Source organism: Myxine glutinosa, chromosome 3 (genome assembly GCF_964187855.1).
Source record: "Myxine glutinosa chromosome 3, kmMyxGlut1.1, whole genome shotgun sequence".
In the NCBI taxonomy this organism is placed as follows: Eukaryota; Metazoa; Chordata; class Myxini; order Myxiniformes; family Myxinidae; genus Myxine; species Myxine glutinosa.
The window spans coordinates 181782067-181806241 of NC_136263.1; the positions used below are offsets into that span (position 1 = coordinate 181782067).

The window sequence follows — 24175 nt, forward strand, 5'->3', positions numbered from 1 at the left end:
GAAACAACTTCTTCCTCTTCTCCATGAACTTCTCCTGCAACTGCCTCACAATAAAAAGCGCGTCTGTCGTTCCTCTTCCTGGCATAAACCAAACTGCATTTCATCGATCTTCACTTTCTTCCTTATCCTCCTCTCCAACACCCTTTCCAATACCTTCATTCGATGCTCCAATAACTTTATCGCTCGGTACGAGCCACACTCTAGACTCTAGAGGGTCACCTTTCCCCTTGTATAGAGGGACGACGGTACTCAGTTCCCAATCCACTGGAATGCGGCCTTCTTTCACCGCCAGATTACAGATCTCTGTCATTCTCTTCACACCCCAACTTCCTGCTGCCTTCAACATATCTCCCACAACTCCCGTCGGCCCTCCCGCTTTTCTACTCTTCATTGCTTTTATCACTTCCTCAACTTCCTTCTCAGTTATCTTCTCTGCCGGTCCTAAAACTGGGTTACTCTCTATGTTGCCATCCCATTCATTCTCTGTAGTCAACAGCATTTCCATATATCTTTTCCATCTTCCTTTAATTCCATCTGGGTCCACAACGATTTGTCCCACTTCATCCTTCAAGCAACTCACCCCCATCACATCACACCTCTCTTTCGCTATCTGCTTTGCAATCCTGAATACTGCTCTCTGACCCTCTGCCGAATCCAAGCGTTCTCCGAACATTTTCCTACATGCCTCCTGCGCCTTTGCTACCTCTTTCTTTGCAGCCTTCTTGGCTGCCTTATAACTTTCATGCTCTGCTGTTTCTGCTCCCGTACCCTTCGCCTTCTGCCCCTCCTTGAACTTCTTCCTCTTCTCATCAATCCTCTTTCCAACTTCATCATCCCACCACCATGTTTCCGAGTGCCTTGGTGGTCCTTTTGTCCATCCACATACCTCACCATCAGCTCCCAACAGAATAGCTTTAATTGACATCCAACCACTTTCAAGCTCAACCACATCATCCTCTACCCTACTCAACCTCTCTTTTAATGCCTCCCTTACTGTCACCTCTTTCAACCTCCACACCTTCATTCTCGGTTGGTACTTCACCCGCCGAGCTCTCCTCGCATCTCTCACCCTTATGTCACAGACAACCAAGTGGTGCTGTGAAACAGCCTCCTCCCCCGGGATCACCTTTGTGTCCCGGAGGTGCCCCCTATCTCGCCTACGCACCATCAGGTAGTCAACGGTTGTCGTCGACCCACCCGACCCATGGTTCGTCGACCCAAAACCGTCTATACTCCTTTCCACATGTCCATTTGGGTGTCCTCCAACCACAACAACTTCCTCATCTTTCACGTTTTCCATCAGCTTCTCTATTGCACACCAGAACTTGATCTTCTCTTCATCGTTCCGACCAACCAGTGGAGCATATCCCGAGAGGACATTCACCAAGAGCTTTCCAATCATCATTTTCACCATCATCAACCTATCACTCACTCTAGTCACACTCACCACTGTCTACAAACTCCTCAGAAAACAGGACACCAACACCATTCACGCCCTCTGGGCACCCATGCCACACAAACTTGTATTTCTGTCCCTGCCTAACCTTCACCATTCTCACACCACTTCCCTTCCATCTCGTCTCTTGCACACAACATATGTCCACTCTTCTTCTGACCAATACTTCCACCACTTCTCCTGATCTCCCTGTCATTGTCCCTACATTCCATGTCCCAAACCTCAGAAACCGATCTCCACTTCGGGCTGTACCCTGCCCAGATGTAGTTGTAATTGTCATGGTTCTCTTTTTGAGGCAATGTTTTCATGGCCGGATGCCCTTCCTGACGCCAACCCTCTTAGTCGTCTCTTACGACACGCAGGGATACGGTGTACCTATTCTAATCCAGGGTACACACTGGGAAACGTTTAAAACATGGAAATTCTGGGGGGTGGGGGGCATCACGGCTGCGGGGGCCCCGTCAGCACCACGCCACGTTTGCCCGGTCAGCACCACGGCGGCCTGGTCAGCACCACACCCTTGGAAAGGACTTCGATGCACGTCGGCCCAGTCGGCCCAGAGCCTGGCGCGAAGTCCAAGGACATCAGCACGTCATCCGAAACCAGCTCCGGTTGGTGCGAACCACTCGGTCAATGGCGCGAACCAGGTCCCGACACATCCTTGCTCGCTCGGCCCCGATGAAGGCCTCGCTGGGTGTTCTCCAAACAGGGGCAAAATCGCACAAGCCAGGCTGGATTTCGGCAGCAGAAGCCTTGCTCGCTCGGCCCCGATGAAGGCCTCGCTGGGTGTTCTCCAAACAGGGGCAGAATCGCCCAAGCCGCGCTAGATTTCGGCGGCGGAAAGCAGCCACGAAGCGACGATATTCGGTCCGGCTTTTCGTTGAATCTATGCTGCTGAATATCACACACGTCGGCCCGGTCGGCCCAGAGCCTGGCGCGAAGTCCAAGGACATCAGCACGTCATCCGAAAACAGCTCCGAAAAACTCTTCCCTCCGAGCTGCTCTTGAACCTCGTCAGGAATCGTCCAGGTTCCTCCACGTCCTAGCGCAGGAAACCGCCATTTGTTTGGCACAAGACCAAACAATATATTTGAAAAATCTTCGATTTCGCAAGTATTAAACAGACGGAGGTGAAACATAACGTCCATTCTCCAACGGTGGCAGAGGTAGGAGAATCTGGGGAACATTCCAAAATCTGGGGAACATTCCAAACAGTCCCCAGAACAGTCTGGGGAACATTCCAAAAGCATTCCACATTGTCTTCGATCTCATTCTTCCCTCCAGAGCTTCAAGACAGCTGTTCATCACCAACTCAGATCATCCCCCATATAAAACAATGATCTTTTCTACCCGAGTTAAGCCTCCCTAAACCCACCTCTGTCCAAGCTTGCAGTTCTTATTTGTCCAAATCTCCCTCCATTTTGTCCCGCAACCATGCATTGGTGTGCTTCTCCCCTCTTCTTTTGCAGTTCCTTTTGTTCTGTTATGTCTGGATCCATTCTACTCGTATGTTCTAGCTCCTCCATGAGCCTCGACTTTTTATATAAAAAAGGAAACTGAAAATGCGAAACCCGTCCGCGTTTGCTTTGTATTCGGACTTTTTCCATATGCTAAACCTGACAAAAACAGCTGGAAATAAAAATACAAAAAGATTGACGATTTTAGGCAACCTTGACATTTTGACCTCAAAAGCAATATGCTTCAGTCACCCAATATGCAAATCCTGCTCAAATTGAAAGTCACTTGGATGGAAATAGACAATTTTGTGACCTTGACCTTCGACAGAACACAGGTTACACTTGATTAATTGGGTCATATTAGGTCACTGACATATTGATATTTTATGCAACTTTGATCTTTGACCTTTTGATCAAAACTAAAACCAAGAATCATCTTCTAGCTTTTGATTGGTGAACCAATTGTGACCGAATATGCAAATTCTTTAAATTTCAGGTCAATCAGATGATAATTGACGATTTTATGCAACCTTGACCTTTGACCTCTTGATATTAAAAACAAACAAAAAACAAGAAAGAGAAATCAAAGATTTCAGACCCTCGCCAGGACGTGTTTTTAGTGGTTTTAAAGCTTTTGTGTTAAAACAAATATGGCAGCCGAACGACATGACCAATGACGTCATCATTATTTTCTTTCTCCACCAATTTATCCCGAGATGATGCTGAAGAAATGTCCTCTTGATCAGATGAAGTTTTGTATTTGTCGAATTATGACGTCATAATAGACGCACCGATGACATCATCATTAACACAAGTTATTCCCCATGCAGCGTTCTTTAAAATGAGCCACGTCTCAATTTTTTGTATGCAGCGCTTTCGGAGATATAGAGGTGTAAAGTTTTTGTTTTTTCCAAGATGGCGCCCATACCATCTGACATATGACGTCATAATTATCATTGAAAAATTATACAGGTGGAGGTGCACCTATGGTGACAATTTCCTGTCAATCGGACCAACGGTTGCAGAGAAAATCATGTTTATTCTGTGCGGACAAACAAACAAACAGACAGACAAACCGACTCAAATGACATACTCTGTCTTCTGGCGAGGGAAACAATCGGCTTCTAGATTTTGATTGGTGAACCAATTGAGTGAGCCAATATGCAAATTTTTTAAATTTCACATCAACCAGATGAGAATTGACGATTTTATGCAACCTTGACCTTTGACCTAAAAAAAAACCAATTGGCTTATAGCTTTCTATTGGTAAATCCATTCAGTAATCCAACTAGATGGTATTCATAGAATACTTACCCTGCCCAGTCAACTTGTTGCGAGCCAACTCTTGTTTTTGAAAAAAAAAAAAAATTAGATCCAATATGGCTGCCAGACCACGTGAGCGATGACGGCATAATTATCAGCAAAAACAAAATCTACAGGCAGAGGCCTTCCGACGGTAAAATTTCATGTCAATCGGACCAACGGTTTCCAAGAAAATGATATATTTTTTTAAATGCAGACACGGCACACGTACGGCTCACGGCACATATATGGCACACGCACGCACCCGATTGCTTAACCTCGATTTTTTGCTTCGCGAGTGCAGGGTAAGAAGCAAGTTTTAAAAGTTTTGGTCAATTGACTAAAAATTGACTATTTTATGTGATGTTGTCCGTCAACCTGTTGACCAAATTATTAATTTGTCTTCTCCATAATCTTATAATAACGTTTTGTTGAAAGTTTGATGACAAAAGCTGAAATGGTATAAAGGTTACGGCCAGGACAGACAGACAGACACACAGACACACAGACACACAGACACACACACACACACACACACACACACGAGATTGTAAAACACGGGACTGACTGTAAAGAAAGTGTGGCTATCATCTCCTCGCAAGGTGGTGGTGGTTCGTGTGCAGCCACCGGGCTGCTGGTTGCATCATTTTTCTGCCGCTGATGCAATGCCTCTCCACAACCAGTTATCCGATACTCATTTTGCTGACCTCAGAAGGATGGACAGGCCGAGTCAACCCCACCTGGCGTTAATTCAGCGGGATTCGAACTAAAGACCTCAGGATCCCAAGCCCACCACCCTAACCACAAATGGCCAACACCAGGTGACACCGCAAGGTCAAGTGAGCTCGAACTTCTACGGAGTATATAAGGACTGTTCCCCATCAGGTTCCCACTTCCATGATGCTCTTCCATCCGTGCGGCGTGCGGATCACACTGATGCCGTAGATGGCATTGCCACAATCTACTCGGCTCCATGCACTGAATACTTTTAAGTGTCACCGTCTCTTTGATGTCGTCACGTGATTGACATTCTCCTCCGCGGACGAACTCCAAACACCCTGCGGAACGATACCTGCCCATCGTACATGAAATTTTACAACTGTGGGAACTGCATCACACTCACATTATGGGCCTAAAAAGCCTGGCGTGGGCTTAACGGTTAAAAGTGGCTACTTTAAGATCTCAAGGTACTGAGTTCCAACCCTGTCGTGTGGTTAAATTAACACCAGGTGGGTTTACTCAGCCTGCCATACCTTCCGAGGTTGCCAAGATGATTACCAACTTACTGGGAAGAACGAGCCATTGAGAATCCTGGTCGGAGTGATGACTCGTCCAGGAAAAATTGCCTTGGCAGCTCCATGCGTCTGAAGAAGCGAAATGCGTGCTTCTTCTTCTTCATTACTTGCTGTTGCTGCTTCTTCTTCAATCTCTATCGTCTATTGCAACCTCTGCTTTTGCATTATCGGTTTTTCTGCTTCTTCTTCTTCATTATTGGCTTTGGGTGCTTCTTCTTTTTCATTATCGGTTTTTTGTTGCTTCTTCTTCTTCTTCAAGTCTATGTCACGTAAATACGCATGTTATTTCTATCGGACTGATAAAACAAGGCAAACATGTACGAGTGAATGGTTATTATGAGTAAATGTCGCAGTTAACCCTTAAAATTAATTCGTTATCCCCACAGCCCATGCCGACTGCGCATAAAGCGCGGGGTTCTTGTTCGCCATCTAATGAGACCTTGGTTCATGGACCTTGTAAGGAGCTGTGTCTCAGACTCGGAGGTGGCCACTCACACCAGGATGCCAACAAAGGACACATTTAGCTCAAACTGGCACGGCCACACCAGCCGTGGTACCTCCACGCAGACACCACCAGACAGCAATCCCTTTATGTGTTACCTGCATCGCCTGCCAAAAATGGGGCACCGCAACCTTCGCCAACGCGTTCACGTGGCTCGAGAAAATCCTCAGGGGGGAAAATTGCCGACCTTACGTAACCCGAACGTAGCTCAAGACCCAAGTGTAGCCCTCAATGTGCAATGTCTACAGGTACACAAGGGTACACGACACCTATCTGATCCAGGTTAAACATACCAACTGTTTCTGGTGCCACCACCTTCCAAGGAAAACTTTTTCTATCTGTGCCTCGTATCGTTCAACGTGCAGTTACATTTAATCCACCGGACACTACGAGTGAAATTCACACCCATCCACCTTAAACATATAGTATCGACGCTCTTCTTCACTAGAAACCCGATTCCTGCTTGCCTTTACCGGTTTCATTCAACACCCCCAGCTCCCCTACCCTCGTATTCATGAACACTCATCCCCCCACCCCCTCCCCAATATCACAACACCCTTTTTACCACGTCTCTATCATAGCCCTTCTTTACCACCTCTCCATCACAGCCCCCCCCCTTATTACCACCTCTCCATCACAGCCCCCCCCCCCCTTATTACCACGTCTCCATCATAGCCCTTATTTACCACGTCTCCATCATAGCCCCCTTTTTACCACGTCTCCATCATAGCGCCCTTTTTACCACGTCTCCATCATAGCCCCCTTTTTACCACGTCTCCATCATAGCCCCCTTTTTACCACCTCTCCATCATAGCCCCCTTTGTACCACGTCTCCATCACAGCCCCCCCCCCCCCTTTTTACCACAGCTCCATCATAGCGCCCTTTCTACCACGTCTCCATCATAGCCCCCTTTTTACCACGTCTCCATCATAGCCCCATTTTTACCACCTCTCCATCATAGCCCCCTTTGTACCACGTCTCCATCATAGCCACCCCTATAACCAAGTCTCCACCACAGTTCTCCCTTTTACCACGTCTCCATCACCACAGCCCCCTCGACCACGTCTCCATCACCGCAGCCCCCTCTGCCACATCTCCATCACCGCAGCCCCCTCTACCACATCTCCATCACCGCAGCCCCCTCGACCACATCTCCATCACCACAGCCCCCTCTACCACATCTCCATCACCACAGCCCCCTCGACCACGTCTCCATCACCGCAGCCCCCTCTGCCACATCTCCATCACCGCAGTCCCCTCTACCACATCTCCATCACCGCAGCCCCCTCGACCACATCTCCATCACCACAGCCCCCTCGACCACATCTCCATCACCGCAGCCCCCTCTACCACGACTCCATCACCGCAGCCCCCTGAAGATCCACGTCTTCATCACTGCAGCCCCCCTCCCTCCTCCCCTTTTACCACGTCTTTATAACTGCAGCCCCCCTCCCTCCTCCCCTTTTACCACATCTTCATAACTGCAGCCTTCCTTTTACGATGTCTCGTCGACCTGCTATGGACGCGGTGTGTATTGGCGACCACAGGGAAGCGGGTAAGAAAGCAAAAGTTTAGTGTTTGGGAGATGAGACTGCAAGCCAATGTGGGCCGGTGTCAGCATGAGCCCCTTTGGCATTGAAATGTTTTTGTGTTGACGTTGTGTATGAGTTGAGTAATGAGCAGCTCGCAGCTCATGACAATGAAGGAATGTTTGGAAGAGTGGGAAGCCCAAAGCCAGCAGCGGCAGCAGCTGCAGGGAGAACAAATCCCGTTAATGGGGCTGCGTTTGGACCACTGATCTAAATATAACTGGATCACTGGTTTGCTGAAAAAGGTAGTCATCGTGGCCACCATCTTGGTTCTCACATGAAAATGCCCATTTAAAAAAAAAAGAAAAAAAAAAGTTCATTTTAAAACCTGCTCACCAAAAAAATTGAGGTACTCACCAAATGAAAAAGCCCTAAAAAAAAAGAAAAAAAAAAAGCAAAAGTGTGATTCTCCCCGCCCACGTTGTTCACTGTGGAACTTTCGATCGGTCGGGAGTTCAAGTACGTCGGCCGCATGGCCTCATCACCAGTAGTTCCTCCATATTAAAGTTCCTTAAAGATCCAATGGGTCTCAGCAGTCCAGTGTCAATTTTTTTTATTAGGGGTATTTTGGATCATTGGGGTGTTATGAGTCCTCAGGGTCTTTTGGGTGCTCTGGGTCTTAGCAGTCCAAAGGGTTGAAAGGTATATTGATTCAACAGTATGTAAGTAATAGACGTACGTAATTAATAGAGGATTCCACCGACTTCAAACAGCACATCATTCAAATATATATATATATATATATATATATATATATATATATATATATATATATACACAATGAAAAGTCAAATAGCTGTCGAGGCTCTTCTTCTTCAAACAACATATTGTGGCTGCCATACTGTATGAACAATCATGTTGAAATTTTAAACACTTATTCCGCTTGAGGACTTCTACATTAATTTAAAGATTCATGTCGATCAATGAAGTGGTTGAAGAGATAGACTTTCAGATTTTCGTTCAATTACACCAGACAAAAGATTTTGCTACTGGGATAGAACCATGTTCCAGACTAAATAGAGTTTGCTGATTCTGAAGTCAGAATTTTGAGTTATACATATGGTCCAATTACAGTAGCTTGCCCAGGTGGGTGATCTTGAGTGATCAAATTATTATTTTTTGTTTCAATTATAGCAATACAACTATTGTAGAATTTTATTTCTCATCAATAGAGCTTTACAATGCACTTTAAATGATTAAAAATGGATGAAAACCGATCAAGCTATGAATTTTTAAGTAAAATTTTCCACGCAGCATTGGCAATTTTGCGTGCCGCTTCCGTGCTGAGGAGTTAATAACTTGATACTACTATGTTTAAATGCAATGTATATATTTTAAGAATGAATCAAGTTTGGAATTCATATTATGCTAATAGTATCTATACATTTTCACGTTATAACCCAATATATTTTTATGACTCCGCCGACGAAGGCATTGTTTTTAGGTTGTCCGTCTGGCTGTGATAGGTTTTCGTTACCGCGATATCCCTTTAGCTGTTCTCAAGTTTAGTCAAACTTGGTATGTATAATGATGTACAATGAGGTAAAGATGAACTGATGAGATTTTGGGGTCATGAGGACAAAGGTCATGTTAGGTAAAAATACTGTTACCACAATAACTTGTGAACCAGTGATGGGATTCTGACCAAATTTGGTACAATTACGTATAATGATGTAGATGAACTGATTAAATTTTGGGGTCAAGAGGTCAAAGTCTGTAATAGGTCTATAACTTGAGAATGGCTGAAGTGATCCAATTCAAACTTTGTACAGGTATGTATAATGATGGAAAGATTCATTAGAATTTGGGGTCAAGGTGTCAAATGTCAAAGTCTAATAGGTATTGTCGTGTGACTGCTCAGTTAACACCGGAAGAGTCACGGAAGGCAATCGAGCATTACTCCGAGGCGTTCAGTTCCAATGCGGACTTTTATACATGGGGGAAGAAAGGTAAGGGAAAACCGAAGGGTCGCGAACCTTGATTGTGGGCAGTTCCCGAACCTGCGAAAAATAAGTTCAAACAAAACGGGTTTAAATGTACAAAAAGAAACGGGTTTATTAAAATGGATGCCGATACCAAGAAAACGCGACGGTAAACTACGTTTCTAAACGGGACGTCCCCCACACCAGACTTGAATACAGACAAAGGGAAGAATAACCTGGAAAATAATGGGGGGTGTGTGTGCACTTATCTCCGATCACTGGTCGGATCTCGTCAGGGTCGTCAAAAGTTGTCCGGGGCGCTGGCGACGTTGCACGAAGCAGGCCTCGTGGCGCGAAGCAGGTGTCGTTGCGCGAAGCAGGCCTCGTTGCGCGAAGCAGGCCTCGTTGCGCGAAGCAGGCCTCGTTGCGCGAAGCAGGCCTCGTTGCGCGAAGCAGGCCTCGTTGCGCGAAGCAGGCCTCGTTGCGCGAAGCAGGCCTCGTTGCGCGAAGAAAGGCCTCGTTGCGCGAAGAAAGGCCTCGTTGCGCGAAGAAAGGCCTCGTTGCGCGAAGAAAGGCCTCGTTGCGCGAAGAAAGGCCTCGTTGCGCGAAGAAAGGCCTCGTTGCGCGAAGAAAGGCCTCGTTGCGCGAAGAAAGGCCTCGTTGCGTGAAGAAAGGCCTCGTTGCGTGAAGAAAGGCCTCGTTGCGTGAAGAAAGGCCTCGTTGCGTGAAGAAAGGCCTCGTTGCGCCCTTTCGCGCTGCAGCACTCGATTACACGCTGCAGCGCTCGTACACTCGTCCACGAGCCGCCTCTCCCGTCAACTGCAGCTCTCAATCAGATGCCAGACAAACAGGGGAATGAGGAGATGATCCCGGCTCAAAACCGCTTGCACCGAAGTCCAGGACGTCAAGACAGGAGAGTAGAATAGTCAGCGCACAGCCGTCTGTCACCCAGAATGTGAGCAGGCCGAAAGGATCAGGAGAACAAGAAGTCACGAGAACAAGAAGGGCCAAGAGAAAGAGGGAGAAGAGGACGAATCCTGGCCAGACGCGGTTTTTACGTCCCACCTCTGACGTCATTGGCAATTCTCTTCCAATCAGCACAGGCCAACACCACAGGCTCAGCTCTCCACCACTCACACTCAGTCCCGGCTCTGACGTCGGTCGTACTTTTCCAATCGGCGAGTCCCTAGTGGGGCGGCTTAGCCCAAATATTCAAAAGAATTGTGCATTTTGTGATACAAGCACCAAATTTGGCACAAATGTACATTAATATGTTGCGAACATTTTCAGATATTGGGCCACTTGAAATTCCGTAATTTTTTTTTTCAAATTTTTTCAAATTTCGTAATTTCAAATTTTTCGGGTGACACCGTCACAATTTCGGTCTTCGAGACCGGCCGATAGGCAAAGTGTGACCGGAAGGGACGAGGTTCTCCTGAACACGTGGCCCTCGATCTGGGAAGCGAGAGGCGTTCCATTAGTGGACGCGCCCCTCACGCCCGACTTATGGGCGGCCCCGGCAGGCCGTTTGTTTTGACGTTCCGTGACAGGCCCCGCACCCCCACCTCCGGGCCGACCGGAAGCTTGTGCTGAGTACATCATACCTGAACAACTCAGTGAGGCAGAACACAGCAGTGCACACCAGGGTGACCCCTTCAGTGCATAAACCAATTAACCTGTCCACTGCAGGGCATATAGAAATGAAGTTATTTTCTGCATATAATAATAATATAAGTTCAGTTCTATATAACAATTTCTGTTATCACCACTACCACTACAACTACCACTACTACAAGCTTTGTCTGGAATTTTGTGGACTAACAGACAAACAGACATACAGACAAGCTGGGATCAAAACATTACCTCCTTCCACCATTGAGTGTAGAGGTAAACATCATGGAAATTATATCATGCCCTAGATTTAATTCATGCTTACCCGTGTATTTGCTTCACTGGTTCACAAGGTCTTTTGCATACATGTAATTCAGACTCTCGTCTTCATTGCTGACCACACAATGTTCGCAACATATTAATGTACATTTGTGCCAAATTTGGTGCTTGTATCACAAAATGCACAATTCTTTTGAATATTTGGGCTAAGCCGCCCCACTATATCGGCCGGCCTTGAAGACCGAAATTGTGACGGTGTCACCCGAAAAATTTGAAATTACGAAATTTGAAAAAATTTGAAAAAAAATATTACGGAATTTCAAGTGGCCCAATATCTGAAAATGTTCGCAACATATTAATGTACATTTGTGCCAAATTTGGTGCTTGTATCACAAAATGCACAACAGGTTTGCTATGCTGCTACACTACCCTTCTTACCCTGGCCTTCCTGTTGGTCAGCTCCCGCCCAATCACTGTCCGTCTGAGTGTGGCTCTTGACTTGCCTTGACTGTGTCCCTGCCAGTCGGGATTGTCAGCTCTAGTGCTTGATACCTGGCTTCCAGATGGTTTTATTATTATCTAGAGCAATTTAATGGGCGCTTCCTACGCGTCTATGGTGCGGTGCCAAAAGGGACAAATAGGCTATGAGCCAAGGGGGTTGGTCGGTACCATACAGATGGAGTAAGAATCATTGTGATTTTTAGCAAGATATATTTCCCTAGATATGAAAAAAAAGTGATAGCAGTGTATAACTCTCGGCCATCTCTGTGTTATCACCCGAAATATGATACGCCTGCTTCGCTTCGCCAAAAAATGTGATATTTGCTAAAATTGGAATAAATATGTTTTTAAGGACCACAGAGTGCCAATAATTTGCATACTGGATGCCAACTAATGTAGTAATAGAAATATAGAACATTTGTGGGGGTTATTTATCAAAATATTGATATAATGACAAAAAATGTTAAATTTAGTGAAAAAGTGGTCGAAATCGCTTCGAGTTCAGAATTCACATTGTACATTTTTGTCAATATTTCAAAAGTGAAAACTCCCAGAGTAACATTTGACCCCTCAAAATCTTCGCAAGGAACCACTGCATTGGAATATATCATTACTTTGTAATATGGTGGTTGTTTGGGGCACATATTTTGGCAAAGTTCAAAATATGTTCAACCATACCCCCTAATTTTGATATTTTGGAACGAAACATAGCTTTTGAACATTTTAGGTTTATTCGTCTACTACTTTTGGTATCTCAGTGTAATTTTTGGTATTAGCTAGTATCCTAAAGTAGGTTTGTAACATCAGCTACATTATATTTCACAATGCATGCAAACTTGCTCCACACTCTAGGTTTATCATGATCTCTCGAACAAATACGATCTCGATCTCGGCACTCTGTGGTCCTTAAAAACATATTTATTCCAATTTTAGCAAATATCACATTTTTTGGCGAAGCGAAGCAGGCGTATAATAATATTTCGGGTGATAACACAGAGATGGCCGAGAGTTATACACTGCTATCACTTTTTTTCATATCTAGGGACATATATCTTGCTAAAAATCACAATGAGCCTTACTCCATCTGTATGGTACCAACCGGTCAATTTGGGGGGTCTGGCTCATAGCCTAAGGATAAATCACCAAGGGTATGACAAACAAGGTATAATTTACCCTTATTCCCTAAGCTAGTCAACATGCCCCATTCCTCGTAATAGGGACAGATATACACTTATCCGACATCCGGGCTAAACAAGTACTTGTTCCATCAAGGTTCTTCTTCTTCACGACATTTGGAGCAGGCTACCTATACAAATCTACCTGGTCGAAAGGCATCACTACCCCACCGACATAACAGTATATAACTTGAGTGGCTAAAGGGATCTAATTTAAACTTGGTACAGATATGTACATGATGTAAAGATTAACTGATTCGATTTTGGGAGGGCCAGAGGTCATCTCAGGTAAAAAATGTGAACTCGTGAACAGCTGAAGGGATTTAAATTAAAACTTGGTACAGATATGTACAATGATGTAAACATGAACTGATTAAATTTTGGGGTCAATAGGTCAAAGGTTACGTCAGGTAAAAATGTGCCAACTTGGGCAACAACTGAATGGATTTAAATCAAACTTGATACAAGTACTATAATGATGCAATAATGTGGGCGGAGTCATATCAGTCGACGTCGTGACGTATTTTCAGGTTCGGCATATGTTACTACATGCATCATGAATAGGCGAGGCTGTGTGAATCACCCTGATAACTTTTGTTATAACTGTGGGAAATACACTCCACGTAGCCAGCGCAAGAACCATACCAAGAGGGTGAAAGCTGCTTACAAGTATTATTTTAAATGTAAAATTGGAGACCAAGAGAAGAGCTGGGCACCTCGTGCAACTCGGGGCTTACACAGTGGTTGAGTGGCAAAAGGAAGGGAATGCCTTTTGCTGTGCCAATGATATGGCGTGAGCCAACGAATCATCACTCTGACTGCTACTTTTGTATGACAAACATTGCTGTTTCTCAACGAAAAACAAGTCACAAATTGTATATCCAGATTATAAGTCTACTCTGAAGCCGGTCCCCATGACTTGGATTCTCCTGTGCCAGTTCCACCAGAAGCTGCTGCAGATGAGCGATGACAACTCTGACGATGCTATGGGTGATATGGATGAACGGTACGAACCCGAGTCTGAAGAAAAGAAGCTACACTTGCTAAATCAAGAAGAATTAAACGATCTAGTGTGAGATCTGTTGAAGGCTGAAGTGTTGGGCTCCAAACTACAGCAATGGAATCTCCTAGAAGGAACCAAAATTTCCCATCTGAACACTGCCTACGCTGACTTTATTACAAGGAAGAGTGTAAACTTTAGGTGTCGTTTCCGAATCACTCACAATGGGGCAGATTTCCCTATCAAGTTTACGCCCTCCCTTCGATCACCGTGTTCTAATGCTTTAACTCCTTTTTCTGCAACTTGTTTATGTTCTTGGTTTGTATACTACACACTATACACCTTGATCAATCATTGCTATCTAAATAAGACGTAAAAGTAATTACTAAGCACTGATATTAGATTCTGACTACATATTTGAAATCAGCAGCCCAGATTTAGCCAAGAACACCTGCATCGTGTCAGACGAATTTTTTTTTTGTTGCCCAGTGTTATTTATGGCTGCCAAACCATGTAACTTATCGCTTATTCCCAAATATCGTTTTTTCCTCAATACATTTGGAACGTATTATTAAAGTTTCTCTTCGATTTGTTAAACCCTCCGGGAGGAGACAGCATAAACCTTTAAAACATTTTTTTTAAAGCTCCCAAACAATGTGACATGACATTATGGTCACTGAACTTTGTCATGGCTATGCAGTCAGGCATGTAAAGTTTGGCCTCAATCTGTTCAGCCACTTTAAAAAAAAAATTTTTCTCTGGTGTTTCAGGCTTTTCTCAAAAAAAAAAAAAAAAGACGGCCAAAGCACATGACCCATGATGTAATTTGTTTTTCTCCATCAATTTATCCCTGCATGATGCTCAGGAAATTTCATCTTGTTAGGAACAAGTTTTGTACTTGTCGAATTACGATGGCATCATTAACATATGTTATTGTCCATGGAGTTCTTTACAATGAGCCATCTCATTTTTTTTTTATAAACAGCGATTTTGGAGAAAGGTGGTAAGTTTTTTTTTTTTTGGGGGGGGGGGGGGGGGGGTTCCACGATGGCGCCTGTACCATGTGACCGATGGTCACAATTACCATTAAAAGATGCTTCAGGAGGAGGTGCTCCTATGCTGAAAATCTGTTAAATCAGTCCAACAATTGCAGAGAAAATGATTTTTTAAAGAAATAAACCCGGGAGGGGGGACGGGACGGGACGACGACGACGCAATGGCACAGTCAGTCACACGGCCGAAGATAAAATGTAGTTTCTTCTCCACACAACAGCTTCTAGCTTCCAGACCGTACAAGCAATCATGTTACAATTTTAAACATTTATTCCCCTTGAAGACACGTACATTACTTTAAAGTTTCACTTCGATCATTGAAGCAGTTCAAGAGATGGAGGGTTTTTAAGATTTCCGTTCAATCATCTGTTATCCTGGTGTTGGCTTAGCGGTTAGGGTGCCAGCTTGGGATCCTAGGATCCTGGGTTTGAATCCTGGTCGATCGCTGAATTAACACCAGGGGGGTTGACTCAGCCTGTCATCCTTCCGAGGTCGGAAAATCGAGTACCAGTTCACTGGTAATTCCCTGTGTCGCAAGAGGCGACTAACAGGGTTGGCAGCAGGAAGGGCATCCGGCCATAAAACTGCTTCAAAAAAGGGGGACCACGGTGCCCGAAAAAGGCCAACCCCTGCTTTGCGGGGAAAAATGGCCTCTAAAGGTGGTTCATCTATTGCTGCTGAACCATGTGACGTCGCTTATTCCCAAATATCTTTTTATTTTCCTCCATACATGGCTAACATATTTATGACGTTTCCACACGATCTGTTCAACCCTCTGGGAAGAGATAGGTTCTAAAAGGTTTATGCTTCAAAAAAAAAGAAAAAAAAAAGCTCCCAAACCATGTGACCTATGATGTCATGGCCACTGAAGCTTTTGTTGGTCATGGGTTTGCGATGATGCTTGCAAAGTTTCGGCTCAATCTGTTCAGCCATTTGAGAAAAAAGGGTTTGTTTTTCACAAAAAACAATATGGCAGCCAAACCACGTGACCTACCACGTCAACATTTTTTGGTTTCTGAATTGATTTTTCCTTTGATCATGCACAACTTCATCATGGGGGCTAACCCCCGCTCTAGTGGGGAAAATGGCCTTAAAAACGATCATTCATATTCATTCATTCATGCACAACAAATTTCACATTTCGTGGGATCAATGGTTCTATTGTCGAATTCTAATGTCATAGCGTTGGCACTTTTGATATCCTAACTGAATATATTTTTTTGGTCCCAACAGTTTTTTTTTTAAGAATGAGCCATGATTTAATTATTTCCATTGAGCCGTTTGAGATATAGGGGCAAACTTTGAAGGTTTTTCCAAGATAACGCCCATACCACGTCACATACGACATCATAATTAGCAGGAAAAGAATTATACAGGCCGAGCCAATACTTTGGTGAAAATTGTGTCAATCGGACCAATGGTTGCAGAGAGCATTTTAAAGTTTTCGGACATTAAAACCAGGGGGTTGGGGGTGGGGGAGGAGGAGAATAATAATAATAATCTGAACAGTAATAACAGGTTTCTCTCTGCATTGCATGCAGAGGAAACCCAATCATATGAAAAGTAATAAATAATTAAACATGAAGGGGCTTGCAAAGGCACGAGCAGATTAAATGCACATCAAGAATAGAGTTGCACAGGTTTGCTTTATTACAAGCACTGCATCATCGCGGTTATCCAAACAACCACAGAACCAGAACCAAGGTCATACAGCGCGTCCACACAGCATGGGGGGGGGGGGCGGGGAGGAGGGGGGGAGTGGGGCGAATGGGGGAGAAGAAGAGGGGAGGGGGAAAAAAAAAAGAAAAAAAAAAGGAGGGCCAGGAGAGGGGTAAAAATTTTAAATAAATACAAACAGTTATGCTTCAAATGCTTGCAGTTTTTGTTACCAACAATTTCACCTCAACGATTATCTTCCCAAGGCAAGCTCAAGATATAATAAAAAAAGAACACCAAGAATAAAACAAATAATCCAAAACAAAAGGGTGCACCCCATTATCAAATGTATACATCCACAAAAACAAAAAATATATAATAAAAAAGGACAAACTCACTTTTTGTGCCCATCTCACCTGGGGTGGAACTATAAAAAAAAAAAACATCAAAAGGACAAGTCCATAACCATAGTAAAAAAAATTAGCATGCAAGGAAGAGAAAACCACGGCACAACCTCCGACGGAGCACAGCAAACAATCGCACTCGTAATGTACTATAGACAGACAGAGAGACAGAGACAGAGAAACAGAGACAAAGACACAAACAGATAGATTTAAAACTAAATATGCAACCAATACTGCATTCCAAAAAATAAAAAGGAAAAAAAAAATATGAGAAATAAAGTGAATCTTTCCCTTCAGCCCAAATTCCACAACATATTCCAAGAGCAATACCCAGTTTCAAATATGAACTGCTTCCGGCTAATTCCGCCAACACCACCGTGCCCCCAAACCCCCCAATATTGGTTTGTGGAAGCGGCTATACGTGCCCAGTGAGCGATTTAAATTAACCAGTTACCATGCAGAGTTTCACAGCCATGGCACAAGAGGGAACAAATATTCTTTGGAGACCAAGTGTTTTAAAAATAAAAAGGCACACATACCAGCACTAGTCCTAGCCATCGCAAATATATTTTCTCTGCACTGCTACTGGTCACAAAATATATCGGTACAATAGGTAGTTTAAATAGAGCGTTGAAAAACAAAAACCTCCCTAAAATTGATCGTGGCCAATCGGTGCACAGGATAACGCGGATATCTGGGCGTGGCCGAGTCGGCGACTCTCACTGCGGCTTCTCCTTCCGCTTCGCAAGCTTGTCGATCTCTTGCCAGACCATGTTCGAGTACTTGCTCACAAAGCCATGCCGGTTCAGGCCCGGCAGTATCAGGCCAAACACCACTAGGCAAAATAGGTTGGGAAAGAAAACAATTAAACTGACCATTTAATGCAGTGCTGCTTGCCAAACTACATAGATTACAGTGGATGTGAGAATGAATGATCTACATGAGTAGATCTGTAGTCTCCGTCTCCCTCTATCTCTCTCAAGTCTACAAGTGTGATCATAGAAGACTAGGTAACGAGGTTAAACAAAATGGTAACCCACTTTCATGAGACCAATCTTGTGTATGTGCAACAACGGACGTCTTCCTGTACACCGACACTATGGAAAAGAAGTGTCATTCAGCACAGCTCGCACTGTGCATCTTGATACCCGCTGGTTAGCCGAACAAAATAACACCAATCGACGAAACCACAATTGTCAAGTATGCCAATGGTGGAGAGATGGTGGAGAGATGGAGGAGGAATGGAGGATAAATGAGAATCCCTGGTTAATAAATAAATAAAACCAGTTCAGCATTGATAAAAGATTCCTGTGTATCAACAGCACAGGTGTACAAGTGATGACATAGTGTCCCTTTGTCACGTTTCTTTTGTTTCACCAAATTGCACGAGAGTTTATATGCGAGTACAAACTCACCCGGCGGTCGAGTGGTTCATGAAAAAAAAAAAACAAGTGAAAAAGAAAAGAAAAAAGTATGCTGCATTAAAAAGGCAATGTAGGGATGACAAACTAGTCTAAAAAAGGTCCGAAACAAGATAGGGATGATTGTTTGGAGAGTAGCTAACAGTATTGCTGTCACATAACAATCCCTACATCACTGCCTCATTTGCACTTCATCAATTACTGCTTCAAGCTTCCACAAACAATCCACTGGTTACAACAGTATTTGATTACTCTTGTAGTGCAGCCACATACTGAGACTACAAATTAGCAGCCCAAGTACAATGTTATAATATCAGTACATGACCATCAACTTCTTACAAACTGCATGAACATCTCTGATAACAGCATTCTATAATTATCTGCATTTGATTGGTTACTCTAAGTTTATAAAAAAGAAAAGTAGGAAAGACAACTGAAGCTGCAAGAAGTCCCTGAAATTATTTCGGAGCTTCTTATACTTAAATGCAGAAATGAAATATAGGAGCTTCTAATACTTTTAGCTAGGCCGAGCCCCAGACAATAGTCTGGAGGCAGTGATGTCGTGATTGTTATGTGATGGCAATACTGTTAGCTACTCTCTAAACCAACATCATCCCCATCCTGTTTAGGACCTTTTTTAGACTGTAGTTTGTCATCCCTACATTGCCTTTTTAATTTAGCATACATTTTCTTATTCACTTGTTTCTGTAATTTTTTTGCAATGTGGAATAACACAATGGTATATGGTACTCAGAGGATACCCAATCTTGGAGCAAAAGTGCCACGATATCTTAGTCAGCAATGTCAAGCACTGCACATGTGTTCCTATATTGTCTTACGCAACCCTGACTATCTTGCAGGTCTGTCTTATTGCTCGTTTCTCAAAGAGTATTGTCTTCATCCAGCCTCAGGCCACACAATGACCTGCACTTAGAAATGCCCAAAATAACTGGTGTGGTTTCTGTTTAACCAATAGGGCGGGGACAGAGGGAAGGGGCGGAGCCTATAATCAATTGACCATTCCAGGCGATGCAGTATGCCAAAGATGAAAGGAACACGAAATGTCAGTTCAAATATTTATTAGTCCCCTACCGGTGTACACCGGAGGGGACTATAGGTTTGCACGCCGTCAGTCAGTCCGTCCGTCCGTCCGTCCGTCCATCCATCACGCAAAGAACAGTCTTCCGGAGTTTTTTTCTAGACTCTTAATGTTAATGATTTCAAACTTGGTACATGGTTTCCTCATGATAAGTTACAGATCAAGTTCGAACTTCGACATTTCGATCATTTTTGACAAAGTTATGGCACTTCGTTTATTCTGGAGTTCACCTCAAGCCGCACCGCGCACCCCCAGCCTCGTCTCGCGAACGTCAAAAGCGAGAGACAGCGCGCGCTTTTGGGAGGGGTGGAGCCAAGCCGAGCAACATATATATATATATATATACACACATCGATCATTGATCGTGAACCGGAAAATAAAATAAATTACTGATATTTAGCGACTCGAAAGGTTCTTTATCAACCACTTATTTTCTCGTGCTTCTGCTGACCTGTCTGCAAGGTGTATAAATCGAAGTCCCGAGTGCGAATCACAGGTGAGCCCGTCCTGAGGTAATTAGCGATTGGGAATGATTCAGAACCTGTGGGTAAATAACCCATGGTAATTTCCCCAACAGTTTTCCGGACGACAGACTGCCGGTAGGGGACATGTATTGCAGCGCAATACTCAATGCTTGTTAAACTAGGGGGCTTGTTGGTCCATTGGACCAAATTTTAATTGGGAAGTTATGCATCTTCGGGGACTTTTGGGTGTTCGGGGACTTTTGGGTCATCAGGGTCATCTGGGTCTTTGGTCCTCGGGTCTTTTGGGTCCTTGGGGACTTTTGGGTCCTCGGGGACTTTTGGGTCCTCGGGGACCTTTTGGGCACCTTGGTCCTCGGGGACTTTTGGTCATCAGAGACTTTTTGGGTGATCTGGGTCTTTTGGGTCATCAATGACTGTCATCTGGGTGTTTTGGGTCCGCAAGGGTCTTTTGAGTCAAGGACTTATGGGTCATCGGGAACTTTTGGGTCATGTGTTAAAGGGTCTGCCAAGGTCCAAGGGGGTCTCAGCAGTCTAAAGGATTAAAAGGCACATTTGAATAGTATGTAATTAATTAATAGAAGCGAAAATGTTGTTTGTGTCCTTCCCCCTCTCTCCCCATCTTGTCTACCGCTCCCCTTATTCTATGTTTTATGTGTCGGTTTGTCTTTGTGTGATTAATGATAGCTCTTTCACGAGCCTCGATCATGTAAACAACAACAACAAAAAAAAGTATGACAGACATGCGAACCACACCACATCCCACACCTCCATTTATAGTAGATTCAATTTGAGTGGATTCCTTGCTCGGGCTGTTTTATACGACGGCATAAGTGATGCACCGACGTAGCGAATCTGGCGCCGACAAACCGTGACTCGAGAAGGTTTATTGATCACGTGGTTCGCTTTTACCTTGACCCGCGACGAGAGAGTTCGTGATCACGTGTGCAGTGTACAGCACTGGTACCTCGCCATTATTTTATCTATATAAATGTAAAACTGAAAAACAAGGCATTTCCCAAGACATGATATTTCTGCTGATATTAGTTGATGCCACAACATTATCACGCATAACGCCGACACCGAGGCAAATGTGTCTAGCGGCTCCACCCCCATCAAGCTGATTGACAGTCATAGCCACGCCTACCCCAGTCCTCTTCTTTTACATAGGAATGCAGTTTTCCATACTTTTCGTAGTATTCTTTCAAGCTCTGAGAATTATAATACCAAAGGATGTTGCAGGAAGTAAAACTCTGTCGGATGGTAGCAGAATCATTGCCATCGATAGTCAGCTCCGAAATATGCCGTCTGAAGAAGATTATCATTATTATTATTATTATTACTAGGGCATGCCCGTACTATATATATATATATCTAAAATTATATCCCCCCCCCCTCTATTTACATGAAATGGTTTGGTCCAAAGCGAACGGCTTGCGAGTACGGTGACAATCCCCCCCCTCTATTTACATGAAATGGTTTGGTCCAAAGCGAACGGCTTGCGAGTACGGTGACAATCCCCCCCCTCTATTTACATGAAATGGTTTGGTCCAAAGCGAACGGCTTGCGGAGTTTGGTAAAGAAATCGCCATAGCTCGGTAACTACTTGTCCGATTAATATGAAACCTTGAAAAGGCACATCCTCAGGTCCCCAGCAATATACCTGGCAAGTTTCAAGTATATCGGACCCGTGGTTGTCGAGAAACAGCGGTCACAGACAAACATACAAACATACAAACATACACACAGAGATTACTGGAATTATAGATAGATTACGAACAAGAAGATTAATTCCCAGGTTTGACCGATCTCGTTTTTTTGCTTTATTTTGCTTTTGCCTTCGACCTTCGTCTGGAGAACTGAAAAGGGATCCCCACCTCGACAATCAATTGAACAGACCAGGTAGGCTCTCACATGTAGCCTAAGTGAGTTTTTAAGGAAGATAATTGGTTCACGAGTTAAGTGACCACTATATTCGTCATGGGTGTGTGTCTGTGTGTCTGTCTGTCTGCAGCATAACTACCCGATATCATCCGATCTTGATGAAACTTGGGTGGGAGGTTGATATGATCTAGTTGTGTCCTGCCTAGATTGGGCGTATTGCGCCCATTGTGGGCGGAGCCACGCCCGAAAAAGATGTCTTTTTAGGGGGTAATAGAGTTCAAGCTACATCTTCTCCGAGGGGTTTGGTGGAATCTGACAGGGGGTTCGGTATTTGGTTAGGCCAATGTCATGAGTCGAGCCCCACGGAGCTCGATTTTTTATTTTCGCCCCATGGTCAAGGTCACAAAATTTAGAAAAGTAGATTTTTGATGGTTTTATTACATTGTTCGCTTCCTGATAGGGTGAAATGTCGTACATGATCTTATATTATCACATACATCATGAAATACAAGTTTTCCAACAAATTTCAGAATCTTCGACCTTTGACCTTTGGTCACAAAGGTCAAATTTTCAAAGTTGTCGGAATCGAACCGAATTTTCGGTATTGTGTAGCTAACCAACCTCATAACTGATTATATATTATTTTATATCTCATTTCAAGGTCAGTAACTTTCGTTTTGACATTTAAAGGTCACAAAGGTCAAATTTTGAAATTTGTTGGAATTGAACCGAATTTTCGAAATCGAACCGAAGAATACCGCTCGCTCGTGAACCATCACCGTCTCCTGACTTGTCCAACTTTAGTTTTGTATATAGCAGATAGGAACGACATTTTTTTCCATGCCATTCCTACAGAGAGTACTATCTACTGTACTCTGAAGTTTCACAGCATTTGGCATCTGCAGGATGGACAAGGAAATTTGGTGACATTTGATGAATTTGACCTGACAGCATTCCCCCAAATGCCTCATCCTCCCTCCCTTAAACCTATACTTTGCCTTATCCTCCCTCCACCATTTCATCTCAGATAAAAAAAACAAAAAAAACAAAATAAAAAAAACGAAATCTACCAATTGGATGAAGTCTTGTCATTCTGCTTTAATCACTAAGAACGCAAGGTTTTATTTTTATAACGCAAGAGTAACCATTATGGATGCAATGACAAAAGATAACCACACAACCACACACCCTTTGGGTTTCTGCTCCCAAGAACTTGCGGCTTGTGTACCTCCTGCGCCATTAGCGAGACCATGGAATATTTGACAAGCCACTACATCACATGATTGTGTGGCCAATGGCAACTCAAGTGTGGGCTGCTATGTTTATTTCTTCCCCTCCACTGCCAAACTGTGGAACTCTTTACCTTCTCATGTAGTTCCAAACACTTACAACCTTGGCCTTTTCAAAAAGCAGATTTTTTTTTTTTTACTTACTCAAACACAAACTATTCTCTTTCTTCACTTTACTATTGATGCAGCTCATTCATTTAAGGCCGGGCCTCTATGAGGACTATATATATAGTCCATGACTGGAGCCTTCAACATAAATAAATATGAAAATAAAATAAACATAAACATAGTATAACAAGCATTCTGAGTATTGCGCTGCAATACATGTCCCCTACCGGCAGTCTGTCGTCCGGAAAACCTTTGGGGAAATTACCAAGGGTTATTTACCCACAGGTTCTGAATCGTTCCCAATCGCTAATTACCTCAGGACGGGCTCACCTGTGATTCGCACTCGGGACGTCGATTTATACACCTTGCAGACAGGTCAGCAGAAGCACGAGAAAATAAGTTGTTGATAAAGAACCTTTCGAGTCGATAAATATCAGTAATTTATTATATTTTCCGGTTCACGATCAATGATCGATGTGTGTGTGTGTGTGTGTGTGTGTGTGTGTATATATATATATATATACAGTGGGGAGAACAAGTATTTGATACACTGCCGATTTTGCAGGTTTTCCCACTTACAAAGCACGTAAAGGTCTAATTTTTATCATAGGTACACTTCAACTGTGGAAGACGGAATCTAAAACAAAAATCCTGAAAATCACATTGTATGATTTTTAAGTAATTAATTT

The 24175-nt window shown here is 43.8% G+C and overlaps 1 protein-coding gene across 1 annotated transcript in view; it reads right to left on the bottom strand.

The window, feature by feature from the left end:
• Nucleotides 1-16770: 16770 nt before the first annotated feature.
• LOC137414160 (ADP-ribosylation factor-like protein 6-interacting protein 1) overlaps nt 16771-24175 on the bottom strand; it is a 56780-nt gene continuing 49375 nt past the window's right edge. Inside the window, exon 6 of the mRNA XM_068099650.2 lies at nt 16771-18038. Within this exon, the coding sequence (XP_067955751.2) occupies nt 17923-18038 (116 nt within the window). The 3' untranslated portion in view covers nt 16771-17922. The remainder of the gene's footprint in view (nt 18039-24175) is intronic.